Here is a 14,576-nt window from a genome sequence, read left to right as displayed (position 1 = left end):
CGCCTCTTGCTGTGGCTCGGCCAAGACGTTTCTGAGCGGAGTCAGTCGCTGTGGACTCACCGTGGAGAGTGGCAGTTACGTTCCCAGCCTGGGCTGGAAAGATCCGCTTTGACCAGTGTGTTCTCTCGGCGCCCGCCAGCGTTGTCAGTGGGCAGTGGGGTGGCGGGGACCCCAGGCGTTGGGGCCACCTGCACCTGGGTGTGACTGGTGCTGGCTGTGTGACCTTGACCTCTGCCTCTCTGGGCGCTGGCGGGTTACACAGCGGAGCTCGTGGGGGCCTCAGTGGACACGTGACGGTGTCCAACGCGAGTTGCTCTTGTTACTCACCTTCACCGTGTGCTTTACTGAGGTCCTGCTCGGGATCCAGAGCACGGCTGGCTCTGTCCCTGCCCCAGGCGAGGAGGGTGGCTTGTGTGTCTGTGGAGAGGAGGCCGTGAGCGGCTACTTAGAGACTTTGGGGAAACCCTAACGAAACCGATGTCCCTAGGTTAAAAGAAATGACTGTCAGCTGTTGAATGCCCGGGAAGGCCACAGGTGAGGGTCTGAGTCTGGGCACCCACCGCGTATGCAAGGATGGGCCTCCCGCCAGTGCCTTGTAGACTCCTCATACTCCAGCTGTTCACTGTAGCCCGGCCACGCCCCAGTGAACAGGGAAGGAGTGTTTCAGTTAGGGGTGCCCCTCCCCACCCACGGGATCCTCTGGGTCCTTAACTAGACCTGCAGGGCACCCTGGAAGCCCGGGGGGCAGGAAGGTGGGGTGAGCGTGGCCTCGGGGGTTCCCCGTGCAGGTGCAGACCTGCATCCCAGAAGCCTGTGCGTTCTCGCTGCTGTTGTCCGTGCCCCTTGGGGTGCCGGAGACAAAGGGCCAGGTTGTAGAGGGGACCTGCGGTTTCCCTCCCTGCTGGGAGGGGTGGGTGGCTTTAGAGGTCAGAGGTTTTGGGGTGAGAAGGAACTGAAGAAGGGGTTAAGTTCCTTCTTTAAGGACACCTGGCGTGGGGTCAGGCCTCAGCCCAGGGTGGGGAGCGGCCCGCAGGGACGAGCGCTCGTTCCCGGCAGTCCTCACGGAGCTGCCTGGATGTTCGTTACCTGGACGGGATGTGACTGGTGAGCCAGTTGTCTAGTGTTAGTTAACCAGGCTCTGTTTTAAAGACTTGCAGATTAAATTGATTTGAGGGGAAAACACTATCTATAGAAAGCTGCAGAGTTAAAAGTGAAATGAAAAATGAGACTGGTATAGAACTGAAACTCAGAGCAGGAGTCTAGAAGTCTCTCCTTGCGCTGACAAAAGCCAGCTTGGTGCACCTTGAAGCCGAGATTTGACAAGAGCTAAGTGGGATCCCAGTGAGGACGGAGGGCCTGCGGGACTGCTGGCCCAGGCCAGGGTAAAGTGGGTGCTCTGTGCCCTGGAGTCTCCACACTGTACTAAAGCATCGAGAAGGTACGGATGTTTAACTGTTTTCCTACAGTTTTCTTTAAAAATGTTCATGCCTTTAAAAAATACTTATTTTCCTTAAGTGTTGTGAAATGCAAGTCAGATTTACTAATCGGTAAGACAAGAAGACAGGAGGAGGTGCCCTTTGACTCTGTCCCCGGGTAAGGGGACAGAACGTGGAGGCCGTGCTGGGCACCGTCAGTGAGAGCCCTGATCACAGGTAGTTTACCTGAGGGCCGTCAGGAAACGTCAGTTCAGCCCCATTCCACAGGGCTGGAGGGAAAAAATAGGAGAAGAGGGATGATGGAGGAAAAAAATGAACCAGTTATTCGTCAAGACGTCACTTTTTAAATATAGTTCAGAAACTGGAGTGCCAAATGCGCGTCCCACACAGAAGTAAACAAAATCTAAAAGGCTGTTGCTATCTCGTGGAACTCGTGTCGCTCTTCCTTTGAGTAGCAGGGGAATCTGTTGGTGGATTTTTGTTTACAGAGTTGCTGATTGTTTTTTTCTGCGCCTCAAGCCCTCTGAACAGCTTGGAGTTAGGAAGTCTGTGACAGGTGCGTGGGCGCAGCGTGTGACCGCAGCCGTGAGGGAGTGCACGGGCAGGGGCCAGTGCCGAGACATCTCTGCACAGAGACATCCAAGTCACCTGTGACCCCAGAGGTTCTGTCACGCCCTCGGGCTCACTCTACACGTGCTTGTGGCCCTCAGCGGCTCCCCGTCTGCACACCTCTTTCATCTCCCTGAGACACACCTGTCACCCTAAGTACCCCGCCTCAGGTGCTCTGCCCAGGTAGTGCCTAGCCTCCCTCACCTGCTACAGGTGAGGGGGCTCCCTGAGCCCTTCCTGTAAAGCCAGAGCCACCCCAGCCTTCTAAACGCCTTCCCTGCCTCCCTTAGCACCAGGCATCTCACTCCCCTAGTCCTTCCTCACACGCTGCTTACCTGGGCTCTGCCCCCTCTCTGGGCAGCGGGAACGCACATTCCCTGAGAACACGGTTCTGTGTGTCGTGTTCACGGAGCGTCCTTGTGCACAGAGCAGGCCCACACACCTGTCGGGGGCTCGGTGAGCATTTGTTGTGTGGGTGACTGGATAAGGGACCACACCTGGGAGAATGTGCCCATATAAGGAGTGCATTTAGCAAGGTGCTCTGCGCAGGTGACCTGCAAATAGTGACTGTGGTTTCTTTCTTTCTATTTTGTTTAGTTTCCTCTAGAGCCGTATTTAGCTCTTACTCCCTCTGGTCTTTCTGGACATGGTTTTATTTCCGTTTCAGAAGCTCACCTCTAAGACAAATTTCCACTAATGAGTGAATGACTATTCTGGTGTTTGAGACTATTCTTTGGGAGGTAAACTGTGTTTTAAAAACTCCAGATTTATAGAAGAATTGCATCTCTACTGAGAAGGGGACAAGGTTTGAGCCACCTGGGGACCTTAAGTTGTAGGAAGTAATCAGAGCTGTTTATTGTCACCGTGTTGTGACTTCTTGGTCTTCTCTTCCAGATGCCATAAGCTCCACCAACCCGAGGGTCATCGACGACGCCCGGGCGCGGAAGCTGTCCAACGACCTGAAGCGCTGCACGTACTACGAGACGTGCGCCACGTACGGGCTGAACGTGGAGAGGGTCTTTCAGGATGGTAAATGCTCGTTGCTGTGAATTTATTGTCACTTTATGGTACGGGAGGCACTTCAAGGGAACGGTCCTGCCTGCAGGTCATCACTTGTGCACGCGAGTGGCAGAAAAGTCCTTTGACAGGCGGACTTGGGATCGAGAGGTGAGCACTCCGTCGGAGGGGCGCTTGTCAGCTCTGTTCCGTGTAAATGACGTGCTTAGTGGAGACAAGCAGACATCTGCCTAAAATGACCCTGTGCTGGAGTCTGCCTGTCGCATTGCGTGACCTTTCTGTGTACGGGATGAAAACTCTAGAGTATTTATTCACCTCCGTGAGACCTGCACGTGGCCGTTTCTTTATTGTAATCATCGTTTATCCAGTCCTGTCTTTAAGATGCATTTAAATATCTGCTGTTAGGCTTTGAGGGAATAAACTGAAAGAAGAGAGAGCCAAGTGGGGACCAAAAAAGAAAGACTCCTAGGACAGGAGAGAGCAGCGAGGACCAGCACTTGGGAATTGGTTTATGTTGTCATGTTCCTTGTCGATCGCCCACTCTGGGATCTGCCATACCTCCGACAGGAGACTGAGGCGCGTGAGGCTCCGCAGTGGGGATGCAGGTTGTGATGCCACATGCCAGGCCGTGCGGGGGCTTGCCAAGGGGTGGGGGGTGGGCTGTAGGGGGTGGGGCAGGAAGGTCTGGGATAAAGTGGCTCTTTCAGAGTTGGACACTTGGGAGAAGCCTGCCCGTGGCAGAGGGTCCTGTTTCTGATGGCAGTCACGATAAGTCAACCCTAGGCCCCTCTCCCCTTCTGGGCTAAATCCATGGGGCCAGAGCCACCTCTGTGCCCCCTGCTCTGGTGCCAGGTGGGTTGCCAGGGAGCAGAGCAGACAGCCAGGCGGGGACTCTTCAGAGACTGCCTGAACCCCACTCTCCTGCACTGATCCCTAAGACAGTTTGTTAATATTAATAAAAACCTGGCTATAAAGCTGTTCCTGGTAGGACTTGCCCCAAACTGGGCAACCTATGCTTTTCTTTTAAATATTTAAATTAGTTTTCTGGCGAAAGCGTAGGAATTCCACACTTTCACTGTTTTACTATTTTACTAATGATCCTGTCGGTTTTCAGACTTTGCATTTCCTCCCCCTGCTCTAGCAGCCGGGTCCCTTTCTCAGCTCGTCATCTGTTCCCGCGTCTCCACCTCGCGGGCAGTTACGTGGTTTCCGCGCATTCCCTGTTCACCCCCTCTCAGCTCACCTATCTTCTCACCTGTCCCAAAGCCAGTTCTGAAGCAGCACGGAGTCGCTGGGCTCCTGCAGCCCCTTCTCCCTCCCGCTCAGCATTTGTCCTGGGCCCCTGGAGCCGGCTGCACGGGGAGCACGTCCTGTGGGTAGCAAACCTGCCTTTCGAACCACGGCACAGGCCAGCCGTGTGCGCAGCTCCTTGAGCGTTGCCGAGACTTGTGCAGTCACGGGTGAGGAAGCCCCTGGGGCTCCTCCAGGAGGGACCTAACAGGGCAAGGTCACTGTTCGCCGTTGCATAGCCCAAACCCGTGTGACAGTTACAGTGAATGTTGTAGACGAAGGGTCCCCAAGCTGGGGCCCACCGACCCGATCTGGCCCTGCCTGTTGCTGTGGATACACCTTCCTTGAAGCACCGCGGTGCCTGTTTAGGGGCTGCAGCTGGGTTCAGGCCGCTCCCCGGCGACAGCGGCAGAGTCGAGTGGTTGTAACAGACTTTACGGCCTGTGAAGCCTGCAATAGGCTTCTGGCCCTTTAGGGTTTGCCGGCCCCTGATGTGGGTGGTCGAGCTGGGTTGTAGGGATGTGTTTATTCCCCACACTGAGTGCTTTGCTTTTACATTTATCATGGTCAGCAAATACAAATTTTCCGTAAATAAACGAATTCATCTTTTCAAAATAATCATGTAAATTAATTAACACTGGGGGCCCGCAAGGGTACGGTGCTTGCCTGCCGCTCGTCCTGTCCCGGCCCCTTCTGGCTGCTGCGACGCGTGGCCGTAGACTGCGTGGCTTCAGCAGCAGTCACTCATTCCTCACAGTGCTGGAGGTTGGGGAGTCCAGGATCAAGGTGCAGATCTGGGGTCTGGTGAAGTCCCCGTTCCTGGTTTGCTGTGTGCCACGTGGTGGGGAGCAGAGAGCGGAAGGTCCCTGTGTCCCGTCTGCTCTCGTAAGGGCCCTGATCCCACTCCTGGGGGCTGCACCCTCGTGACCTAATCACCTTCCTGAGCCACCAGCTCCGAACACCATTGCACCCAACACCATTGCTCCTAACCCAGTGGGGGTCAGGACTTCAGCATGCGATTTGGGGGGCGGAGGGGAGGAGACACAGACGTTCAGTCCATAGCACATCCAGAATGTTCCAGGCAGTGGTCAGGAGGACAACTATGTATTGGAAGCGTTTCATTGTCCTCTTTAAATTGGGGTGTTGGCAAGAGGAGAAAAGGCAACGATACTTCCAAATGTCATTATTTTAAAATGTTAAAGTTTTCCCCTTACTGGGATAGCTCATGGGGTGATGCTGTGATTAGTGTCGGTTTTCACAGGCTTGGGAGATTCCCATTTATTTTATTTCTTATTTTTAGAAATAATACATTCCCGTTAAATATTTGGATTTTATAGACTCTGAAAGGGAAACAATACCTGTGATGCTACAAACTTCTGTGATTCTTGTGATTTTATTTCTTCTTAAAATATTTATATTTACATGAAGATACTTTTCAAAATAAAATTAGAGTTACCCTGTATGTCTTATGTATTTCCCTTTTTTTAAAAGATTTAAAGCACAGACTCTTTCGTTGTCGGTGATCAGAGTAGCTGCTCACGAGGTGGGGGCTGTGACCAGGACTCGGCTGCCCTTAACAATGAACATCCTCAAGGGGAAAAACTGTACGGTTTATAGTTGAAGGAATCGAGGCTCAGAAAAGTTCTGTGACTGGACAAGGTGCACAGGCTGGATTGTGTCCTGCATCCGGGACCTGAGAGCCTGGACTTGGCCACAGCACTGGGCCGTTGTGTCATGAACACAGAAGCAACCTGGGTCCTTGGGCCCGGAGGATGCACCGGCCCCGCCTGCAGGCCTGGGGAAGGCCAGGCGGAGGGTGTGTCCAGCCACAGGGCCACTGCCGCTCACGGTTCCGTTTGTTTAGATTTTGACTTTGACTTTGGCTTCTTTTATGCCCTAGGGCTTATTTGTACTTACTTTTATATCTTTATTTCTCTATAGAAAGAGAAAATAAAAGGTATATCATTTCTAGGTAATATTTAGTTTATAACTAAGCAAGCAAGCCACGTGGCCCTTGGGGAATCCGAGCTCCTAGGTGCTGGCTACCCAGGTTTACTTAAGGAGACAGGGACCTCATTCTTTGCTGCTTTAACTTTTGACTTCTCAGTGTCCCACAACAGAGGGAAAATTGTAACATTCACAGAGAAGCATAGCATCAGTTTCCTGTTCTTTCGTTCCTGTAGTTGTCAAATGACTACTAGCACGTGGCTTTTGGGTACCTCCCAGGTGGATGTCTGTCGGCGTCCTGGGTATGGAGCAGACAGGCAGGCTGGTTCATCCATCCACTCACTGGTACGTCTGCTCATTTGAGCACCAGCCGCCCCCAAACGCGTCTGGTCGGGAGGTAGAGGCAGATCGGGAAGCACAGGTGAGCTCTCATCTTCCATGAAGTTAAGGTCCACTCCGTTAACCTGGAACCGTCACGCAGAAACGTGAACTGTGTCTCACGCAAGGGTGGAGAGGCAGCATGCTGGACCAGGCTGCTTGCTGGTGGTCCTTCCCAGGAGCCTGGGGGCGTCCTCCCTCCTGCCCGCTGCGAGTTTGTTGGCTTTCGGGACAGGACAGTCAGGTCTCCACAAGGAGGTTCCTTCAAATAAGATTCACCTTTACAGAATTAACAGACTCCGGGTTTCTCCTTGACCTGGGCAGCAGACTCTGACTTGGGACGTGGTCACCATCTGTCTGGGTGCCCGGCAGAGCCCTGGGGCGGTGGCAGGCTGGACGTGGGACTGGGCACCAGGGGCTGCAGGCGTCCTTGTTCTGAGACCCGCCCCCAGCCGCTGTCTCCGTCCGTCAGATTCTACACGGTGCTGCTTGGGGTGTCTGGGAGATTAACTGCACACAGGCTTCTATATTTTCAAAGATAAAATGGTGATTCCTGTGTTCAGCATTAAATTTTTTGAAAGCCCCTGGTCGTTTGTCCTCTTAGGCCCTGGATCTGGGAAGATAAAGGATTATGGAAAATAAAGTTCATTTTTGTGGACGTTGTTTCTCTGGTGCTGCGATTTTTTTTTTTTTTTTTTAAGACAAACTTCTCCCACGTTCTATAAAGGAACCACGTTTCTGAGTGGCAGAAGCTTTTCCGGGAAGCCTGTGTCTGTCGTAGCGTCACAGTAGGTCTCTGGGAAGGTCAGGAAGGGGAGTGTTGCTGATGGTATTTTGCAGCCCACCTGTTCCACAGTGACCTAAAACAGATATAACTTAGCAACAAAACTCAGTTCTTCCCAAGACCCAGGCAGTGTGAAAGGCAGAAAGCCACCAGGGGCCTTGGAGCCCTGCACACGCCTGCCTGGGAGGGGGACAGTGGGCTCTGCCCCTGGTTTCATGCCGACGCTCTCAGGATTTTAGTTCCCTGCAGTTAGATTTTTAGAGATTGTAAATTTATTTTCAAATGCTTTAGAATTTCTCACCGGACTGAGCCCCCGTGTCGGTAGCTTGTTTGCTGAAGGTGACAGTGCTGGACAAGGGACACAGGGTGAATGCAGTGATCTGTGTCACCGTGTCTGATTCAACCTTAGGACGAGACAGAATCAGTTTTTTGTGTATTTTGACATTTTGTGGAATAGAGCCAGTAGACCCTAGGTTTTATTGGGCATACTTTGTGATTTTTAAACTAAGGTGTATTTGTGGTAGCTGAGGGCTCTGTGGTCCCCTGATGCCTGAAGCAAAGTGGTTTCCCCTTCACGGGGGCCGCGTGAGGAGAGCCAGATTGGGGTGGGAAGAATTGTTGTCAGCCTGATGTCCTTCCCTCCCCCGCTCCCCGATGGGTTGACATGGATTTATCTGAATTGTAAGCAGTGTTGTTTAGTTTATGGGTTGTTTTATTAAGCCTCCCAACATCAGTTTTGTATACAAAGTTTAATATCCTTATGTGCATGTTTTAAAAAATTCTAGTTATTTGTTAAATCCCAATTCACAGCATCACATTATACATGTGACAGCCATACTCCCCACTAAAACTTTAGCTTCGTAGCTTCTTAAGCTCGTAGTCGTAGGACAGCAGGAAAACCTACATGGAGAATTTTGCTGTGATAATAGTTGTTAGATCACAGGACAGACCTGTGTTATTCACGTTGGGAGGGATAGGTGGGTTCTAGGCATGTGAGGGGGAAGCTGGCCGCAGTGTCAGAGGGCTCTGTGTGCCCGTTGCTAGTGGGGCCACAGCCTTACTGATTATTAGGGTTTCTCTGACTACACGCCACGTGCATCACCCTGCGGGGTGGGCGTTTCTCTGGTGGAGCAGTCCCCGTTCTAGGAAGATCTGTGTCAGTCCTTTGACACCATCACCTCGGTTCTTTGTGTTGCAATTAACGTTCTGGAAAGTACTTTTTCAGAAGCCATTCCATTTGGTTTCCACTCCTGCCTGGTGAGGGCTCACCTGGGCATATCTGACCCCTGCCAAGAGCCTGAGCTGGGGCGAGGTCATGCGGGAAGTTGGAGAGCCTCAGCTCACTTCCGTCTTTTCTTTCCGAAGGTTGAAATCCTGGTGTACAAAGACTTGCATTTCCCATTAAACGTCTGCAGCTGCTTGGTCCTAATTACAGGAGTGCCCAGAACAAGGGTAGCTATATTAATGGGCCCGTTTGTACAACCTAATTGCATGTGCTAGAGCATCATTAAATGTGAACAGTCTTCTGGGATTTTTCTCCTGAGTGCTGCATCATCTTGTACCATTTAGTTTTGCTGACACCACAGTCTTTTGTTGGTGCCGTTAAAAGATATGTCAATTAGGCCTATTCTATTCTTTCCTGAAACCAGCTTAATTTTCATTGTTGGGGTGACCTTTTTTATTTGTTTTCGTTGCTGTTCTTTTTTTCCTTTATTATGTTAGAGATTAGATTGGAGCTAATGTGTGTGTGTGTGTGTGTGTGTGTGTTTGACAAAGGAGTGCTACCAAAAATGAGATTTTTCACCTTTGAAAGCAAGTCATATGTATGTGTACATCAGGCATTGGATATATATTGAAAAGGTGAACTAGTGAGTCATTAAGTGTTAATTTTTTTATCATTTGTAGTAATGACTAATAATTACAAAGTAGTTGAAGAGCTTATGATGTAGGACAGTAGATCTTATTGGGCCAGTTTGCAGCTGGGCACCACATAGCTGGACGGCTGGTGTCAGGTGAAGCCAGCATTTCCAGTTTCCACCTACGTTTTCACTGTGCACCTGTCCCTATCACTGTCACCATATTCTACATCCTCTGTCCCTTCTATGTTGAAAAGTCAGGTTTCTGTGACCTCCTGGGACAGATGGGTGGTTGGTTTGTATCAGGACAGTGCAAAAAAGGCTTGGCTGCTTAAATTATATTTTGTTAAAGGAGTTTTATATTTTAAAACTTTCTAAGAACAAAGATGACATAAAGTAAGGTACTCATCTATGTAAGGCTCAAGTAGCACTTGTGTGGTGGCTATGCTAACACACAGAGAGAAAAACAGTGAGCACTCCTTGGCCTGGTGCAGTGGCTCAGGCCTGTAATCCGAGCACTCTGGGAGGCTGAGGTGGGAGGATCGCTTGAGGCCAGGAGTTCAAGACCAGCCTGAGCAAGAGCAAGACCCTGTCTCTACAAAAAACAGAAAAATTAGCCAAGCGTGGTGGCATGTGCCTGTAGTTCCAGCTGCTCCAGAGGCTGAGGCAGGAGGATCACTGGAGCCCAGGAGTTTGAGGTTTCAGTGAGCTATGATGATGCTACTGTATTCCCACCCAGGTGACAGAGTGGGACTCTGCCTCGGGGTGGGGGGCGGGGAGAAGTAAGCATTCGTCAAGTTTCTCTGAAGTGAATTGATTGAGTCTTATAAGGCCTGGTTTGAAGGCCTCCCTGGTTTCAGCATTAACTTTAGGGTCATTGGCTGTCATTGCCCATTAACTTCTAATGTAGAATAATCCAATGGAAATTAGAATCTACAAATTGCCTCCAAAAGGCCCACATCTGGCCTCTGGTTTATAATCTCTCACTAAATGGGAAAGATACCTATCTGGTGTTGACATGAAGTAACTTTTGATTCAGCCTGTTGATGAGGGAGTATGTGTGATGAAGAAGGGTTTGTGTGGATCTCTCTGTGCTGGAGTCCTGGCTCATGTTTGGATGGGAGCGTGCATAAATGTATTATAGCCATTATTTTTATAAAGCATGGCATTGCCAATACTCCTTGCATGTGCGTTTTCAAATTCACTCAATTTCTTAACCAGACAAGCTGCTTCTGTAACAGGGTTAAGTCACAAATTGAAATAATACCAAAACTAAAATAAAGCTTTTTGTATAGTAAACCATATATTCAGAGGTTTAAAAAAAAAAAACAAAAAAAAAAACACAATGAAATGAAAACACTTTTGAGTTAGTATTTTTAGAAAAACATTAGTTTGGGTTCAAAAATTCCTATAGCTGTGAAGCTGCAAAAGCACGTTTTACAGACGAGCCATACATCTGGCACGTGAGCTGGGACAAAATCTTTCAAACACACTCAATACATACAAATGTATTAAGACGAAATTAGTTACTGAGCTGCACCAAACATTTTCGGGACTAATTTGAGAGTGTTTGAGGTGATTATCCTTGAATAGTCCAAGCGTTTCTTAGTAATACTTCAATTATTTCATATTACAAATATGATTTAAGATTCACTTAAAATCACCCATCCACAATAAATTTTTAGGTTGGGGTGAGTCTGAATTATCCCTGTGCTCCTTATTCCACAGACTGCAGCGGCCTTCACAGCGTGGATCAGGTATGAAACCTGATGATGCTTAAAGTAGCCTACGATACAGATAGAAGGAATGTTTAAGGAAAGGCATTTTGATTCTTTCAAAAATGATAGGAAGGAGTCATCTTAAAATTGTAATCAAGGTGATACGACAAACACCCAGAGACAATAAGTAGTCTTTCACTTAGTAGTGTTGTAGAATATTATGTTAATAGAGGCTTTGATCTTTTCTGGCAGCTTCTTACCCTAAGTCTAGAGTTTTCCATGCTGTGCTTCTCGTACTAGAAGCATTAAGTGTGCGCGGATGCTCATACGTGTATGTGCACAGAAATGCCCGCGTTAACCCTCGCACTGCCAGAATTAGATCCCTAAACACACTACTAGCAAATGCTCTCTGTTTTGATGTTCGTGTTAAGACTCATCTCTTTTGCTCATAGAATTAATTTTATCAATGACACAGAAAATGGTTATTTTAATACTTTTCTGCACGGTGGCATCATGGCAGTGTTTTGCCCCAGGATTCCTCTCTAATGACTTTAGCCAGCTTGAATTAGCTTGATGTATCATTAATGCATACAAATGGCTTTTATTTTTGTTCATAATCTGTTCATAATGCCATGGCATTCTGCTCTTCCTAATGTTTTTAAAATGATTAAATGGTGATGTACTTTTTGACCTATTTAACCCTCCATGGAGCCTTTGCTCAAAAGAATAAGACGATATTACTTAACTAGGATAGTCGGAAGTTGTCACAGTCTATAGCTGATGTTTCCTAGTTATTTTGAAGTCTTTTGTAATTTTTCCCCCTTAGACAATACGGACATAGCCATATTTTTGAGTAAGCTTGATTCGTTATTAAGGAGCTACCCACAAACCACTAGGTGAGCAGCACTGAATTTGTTCCGTTCACGAAAGATTAGTAAAGGTAGTCCTTTTAAGTTCTTTGACATGAGAAAGGGTGGCTTTGCCCCGTGGACTTGGATATTTTTCACATGGTACTTGCAGGGGAGCCTGGCCAGGCCTTTGCTCCCAGAGCACGTGGGGGAGTGAGGCTCGGAGCAGATCTGGGGTGTCCCTGGGATCTGGGGTCAGTTTGCATAACTAGTGCAGAGTCATGGGAAATGGGGTGACAAGGAGAGCGATACACTGGCAGCCTTATCCATCTCCCCTGATGTAGGTAAAAGTAAACTGTGAAGAGTGGATTTCAAAATCATTTGTCTAAAAGAAGAGTATATTGTAAAAACTTTTAGTTGGATTTTTCAAAATTTGCCAAAGAGAAGAGAGAGATGATTTTTAAAGGATATGAAATATGGAAATAAAAACCACTCATAACACTACCACCCGGTGGCAATTAGTGTCAAGGCCTGGGGTGTGTGTGCGCCAGCCACATGCTTGAACGTGACGGCTTGTCGTGCATCATCACTTTTACAGCCTCCTCTTTGACATACAGGTGGAGCAACCCTTATCCAAAAAGCCAAATTGGAAATGCCCCAGAATCTGAAACTTCTTGAGTGCTGACGTGATACTCAAAGGAAATGTTCCTGGGAGCATTCTGAGTTTCAGATTTTCAGTTGAGGCACACCCAACCTGGAAGTAGCCTGCAAATATTCCAAAATCCAGAAAAATCCCAAATCCAAAATACCTCTAGTTTCAAGTGTTTCAGACAAGGGATACCCAACCTGTAAATACTTTTTCTGCACTATATAATTATTGATTTTTGTATTGCATTTCACTGAGTAAATATAACAACTTTCTGGCCCAGTCTCCTATTAGACATTCAGTTGGGTTCTTCCCCCATATGTTTCATACGGGATCAGTGCTTCAGTGCATGGCTTTCTTTACAGAAATCTTTGTCTCAGTCCCTAATCATTTCCTCAGGTCTCTAGAAATGAGACTGTTGAGTCAAGGACTTACATAGTTTTAAGGCCTTGGATCCTTGGTGTCCAATCGCCTCCTACGAAGCTGTTCCAATTCAGGGCTCCAGCAGCACCTGGCCATGCTAGATATTTTCATTTTGAAAACCTTTGTCAGTCTATAGACAGAAAAAAATCAAATATTATTTTAAGTAGGTCTTCCCCTACTATGAAAATAAGTTCACCGTCTGCAGTCGGTTGTTCTGTTAAGAAACACCGGTCTGTGTCAGATGGGAAAAGTTCTGGCATATTGAGGACACATGGGGACCAGCCGGTCCTTGCTGCTCTTATAAACATGCCTTGTTGGGTTCATCAGGTGGGTTTGCTAAGGCTGAACGGCCCCGAGCGTGGGTCTTGAGGTCTGTGTGCAGCTGTGACCCTGGGAGGTGAGCCACACCAGAAGTGGCTTCCTTCCTTCAGCTCTTCCAGCTACTGGTGGGCGGTCTGATCAACACACTGCTCAGTGTCGCCGTAGACACATATCTGGGGTGAAGTAAGTCCCGAGGGAAGCAGAGAGAAGGCGAAATTCCTAGTCCCCCGAGTGTGGTGCTGCCCCATAGCTGTGCATCGTGAAGCCCTCTGAACTCACGGTTCATTTCCAGGCGCAGAAACCGAGTTCTGGAGAAGGGCCGTGGCCCGCTGCGGTCACCGTGCATGTCAGTGGTAACCATGGCCTCAGCTTCCCCCGCTGGCTCACGTTTCTTCCTTTTCTGGGTCTCCATGTGGCCCATCTGGACGGGGGGGCCTAGAAGGTCGCCTAGACCCGTGTTTCCCAGGCACCTAAATGCATCCCCTCTTTGGTGAACATACAAATCGCACTTTGTTATTCCACATGTGAACTATCTGGGTCACTGTTGCGTTATCAGCCCGGGTGCTGCAAGCACGGCAGAGCAGGTGGCACCCGGTGCGTCCCTTGTCCCTGGGCTGAGGGGTTGTGTCCCCAGTAGAGATGCTCAAGGCACTGTCCCGCGCACGTATCTGTGTCTGCAGGAGGGGCTGGGAATTGTCCCCAAGTGCAGCCATAGTTCAAGGGAGTTTTATTTTTGGTATGTGAATTTTGGAATTTCAGAAAACTGCCTCTTATTTAATTTTGTGTGTAAACTGTAATAAAAAATGTTAAACACCGATGTAGTCATCTGGATGCTAGGAGATACTCCCATCCCTGCCCCAAGATTTTGTTATTAAATGAAAAATCAAGGTAGTGTCTGCATGTGTATTGCTTTCTTGCCTGACCTACAGACTTGGAGAATTTCAGAGCTGAGACCCTGTCTGGCTCGACCCCTCCCTCCACAGAGGAGCAGGCCGGTCCTGGCAGGGAGCCGTTCAGTAGCAAGGCAGGTACTGGAAATCAGGTCTATGTCTCTTGACTGCACAGTCTTATCTCTGCTTTGTAAATGTTATACTTAGAAGGCATTGATTACATTTTAAAACCTGGTAGTGAACTAAAATGGTCTTTTAAGTTATAATTATTTTTAATAAAATGCAAGCCATTTTAACACCGAGGGTTCTTGAGTAAAATGTAATACCTTAATCAACATATAGAGTATTCTGATAAGCTGCCTAATAAAAACTCACACAGTTTTCTTCCTGTAATAAAGTACGTGGATCACAGA

General features: G+C 48.5%; 1 protein-coding gene across 4 annotated transcripts in view; it reads left to right on the top strand.

Annotated features, from left to right (window-relative positions):
* The window catches only part of AGAP1 (ArfGAP with GTPase domain, ankyrin repeat and PH domain 1), a 520,729-nt gene that overhangs the window by 220,770 nt on the left and 285,383 nt on the right, over window positions 1-14,576 (top strand). For all 4 annotated transcript variants that reach the window (XM_069466874.1, XM_069466774.1, XM_069466883.1 and 1 more), the window contains exon 6: window positions 2,940-3,074. In XM_069466874.1, coding sequence (XP_069322975.1) covers window positions 2,940-3,074 — 135 coding nt within the window. The remainder of the gene's footprint in view (window positions 1-2,939; window positions 3,075-14,576) is intronic.

The sequence above is a fragment of the Eulemur rufifrons genome, chromosome 1 (genome assembly GCF_041146395.1).
Source record: "Eulemur rufifrons isolate Redbay chromosome 1, OSU_ERuf_1, whole genome shotgun sequence".
Classification (NCBI taxonomy): domain Eukaryota; kingdom Metazoa; phylum Chordata; class Mammalia; order Primates; family Lemuridae; genus Eulemur; species Eulemur rufifrons.
The sequence above is the reverse complement of the archived record's forward strand: the minus strand, read 5'-3'. Positions and strand labels throughout refer to the sequence as shown.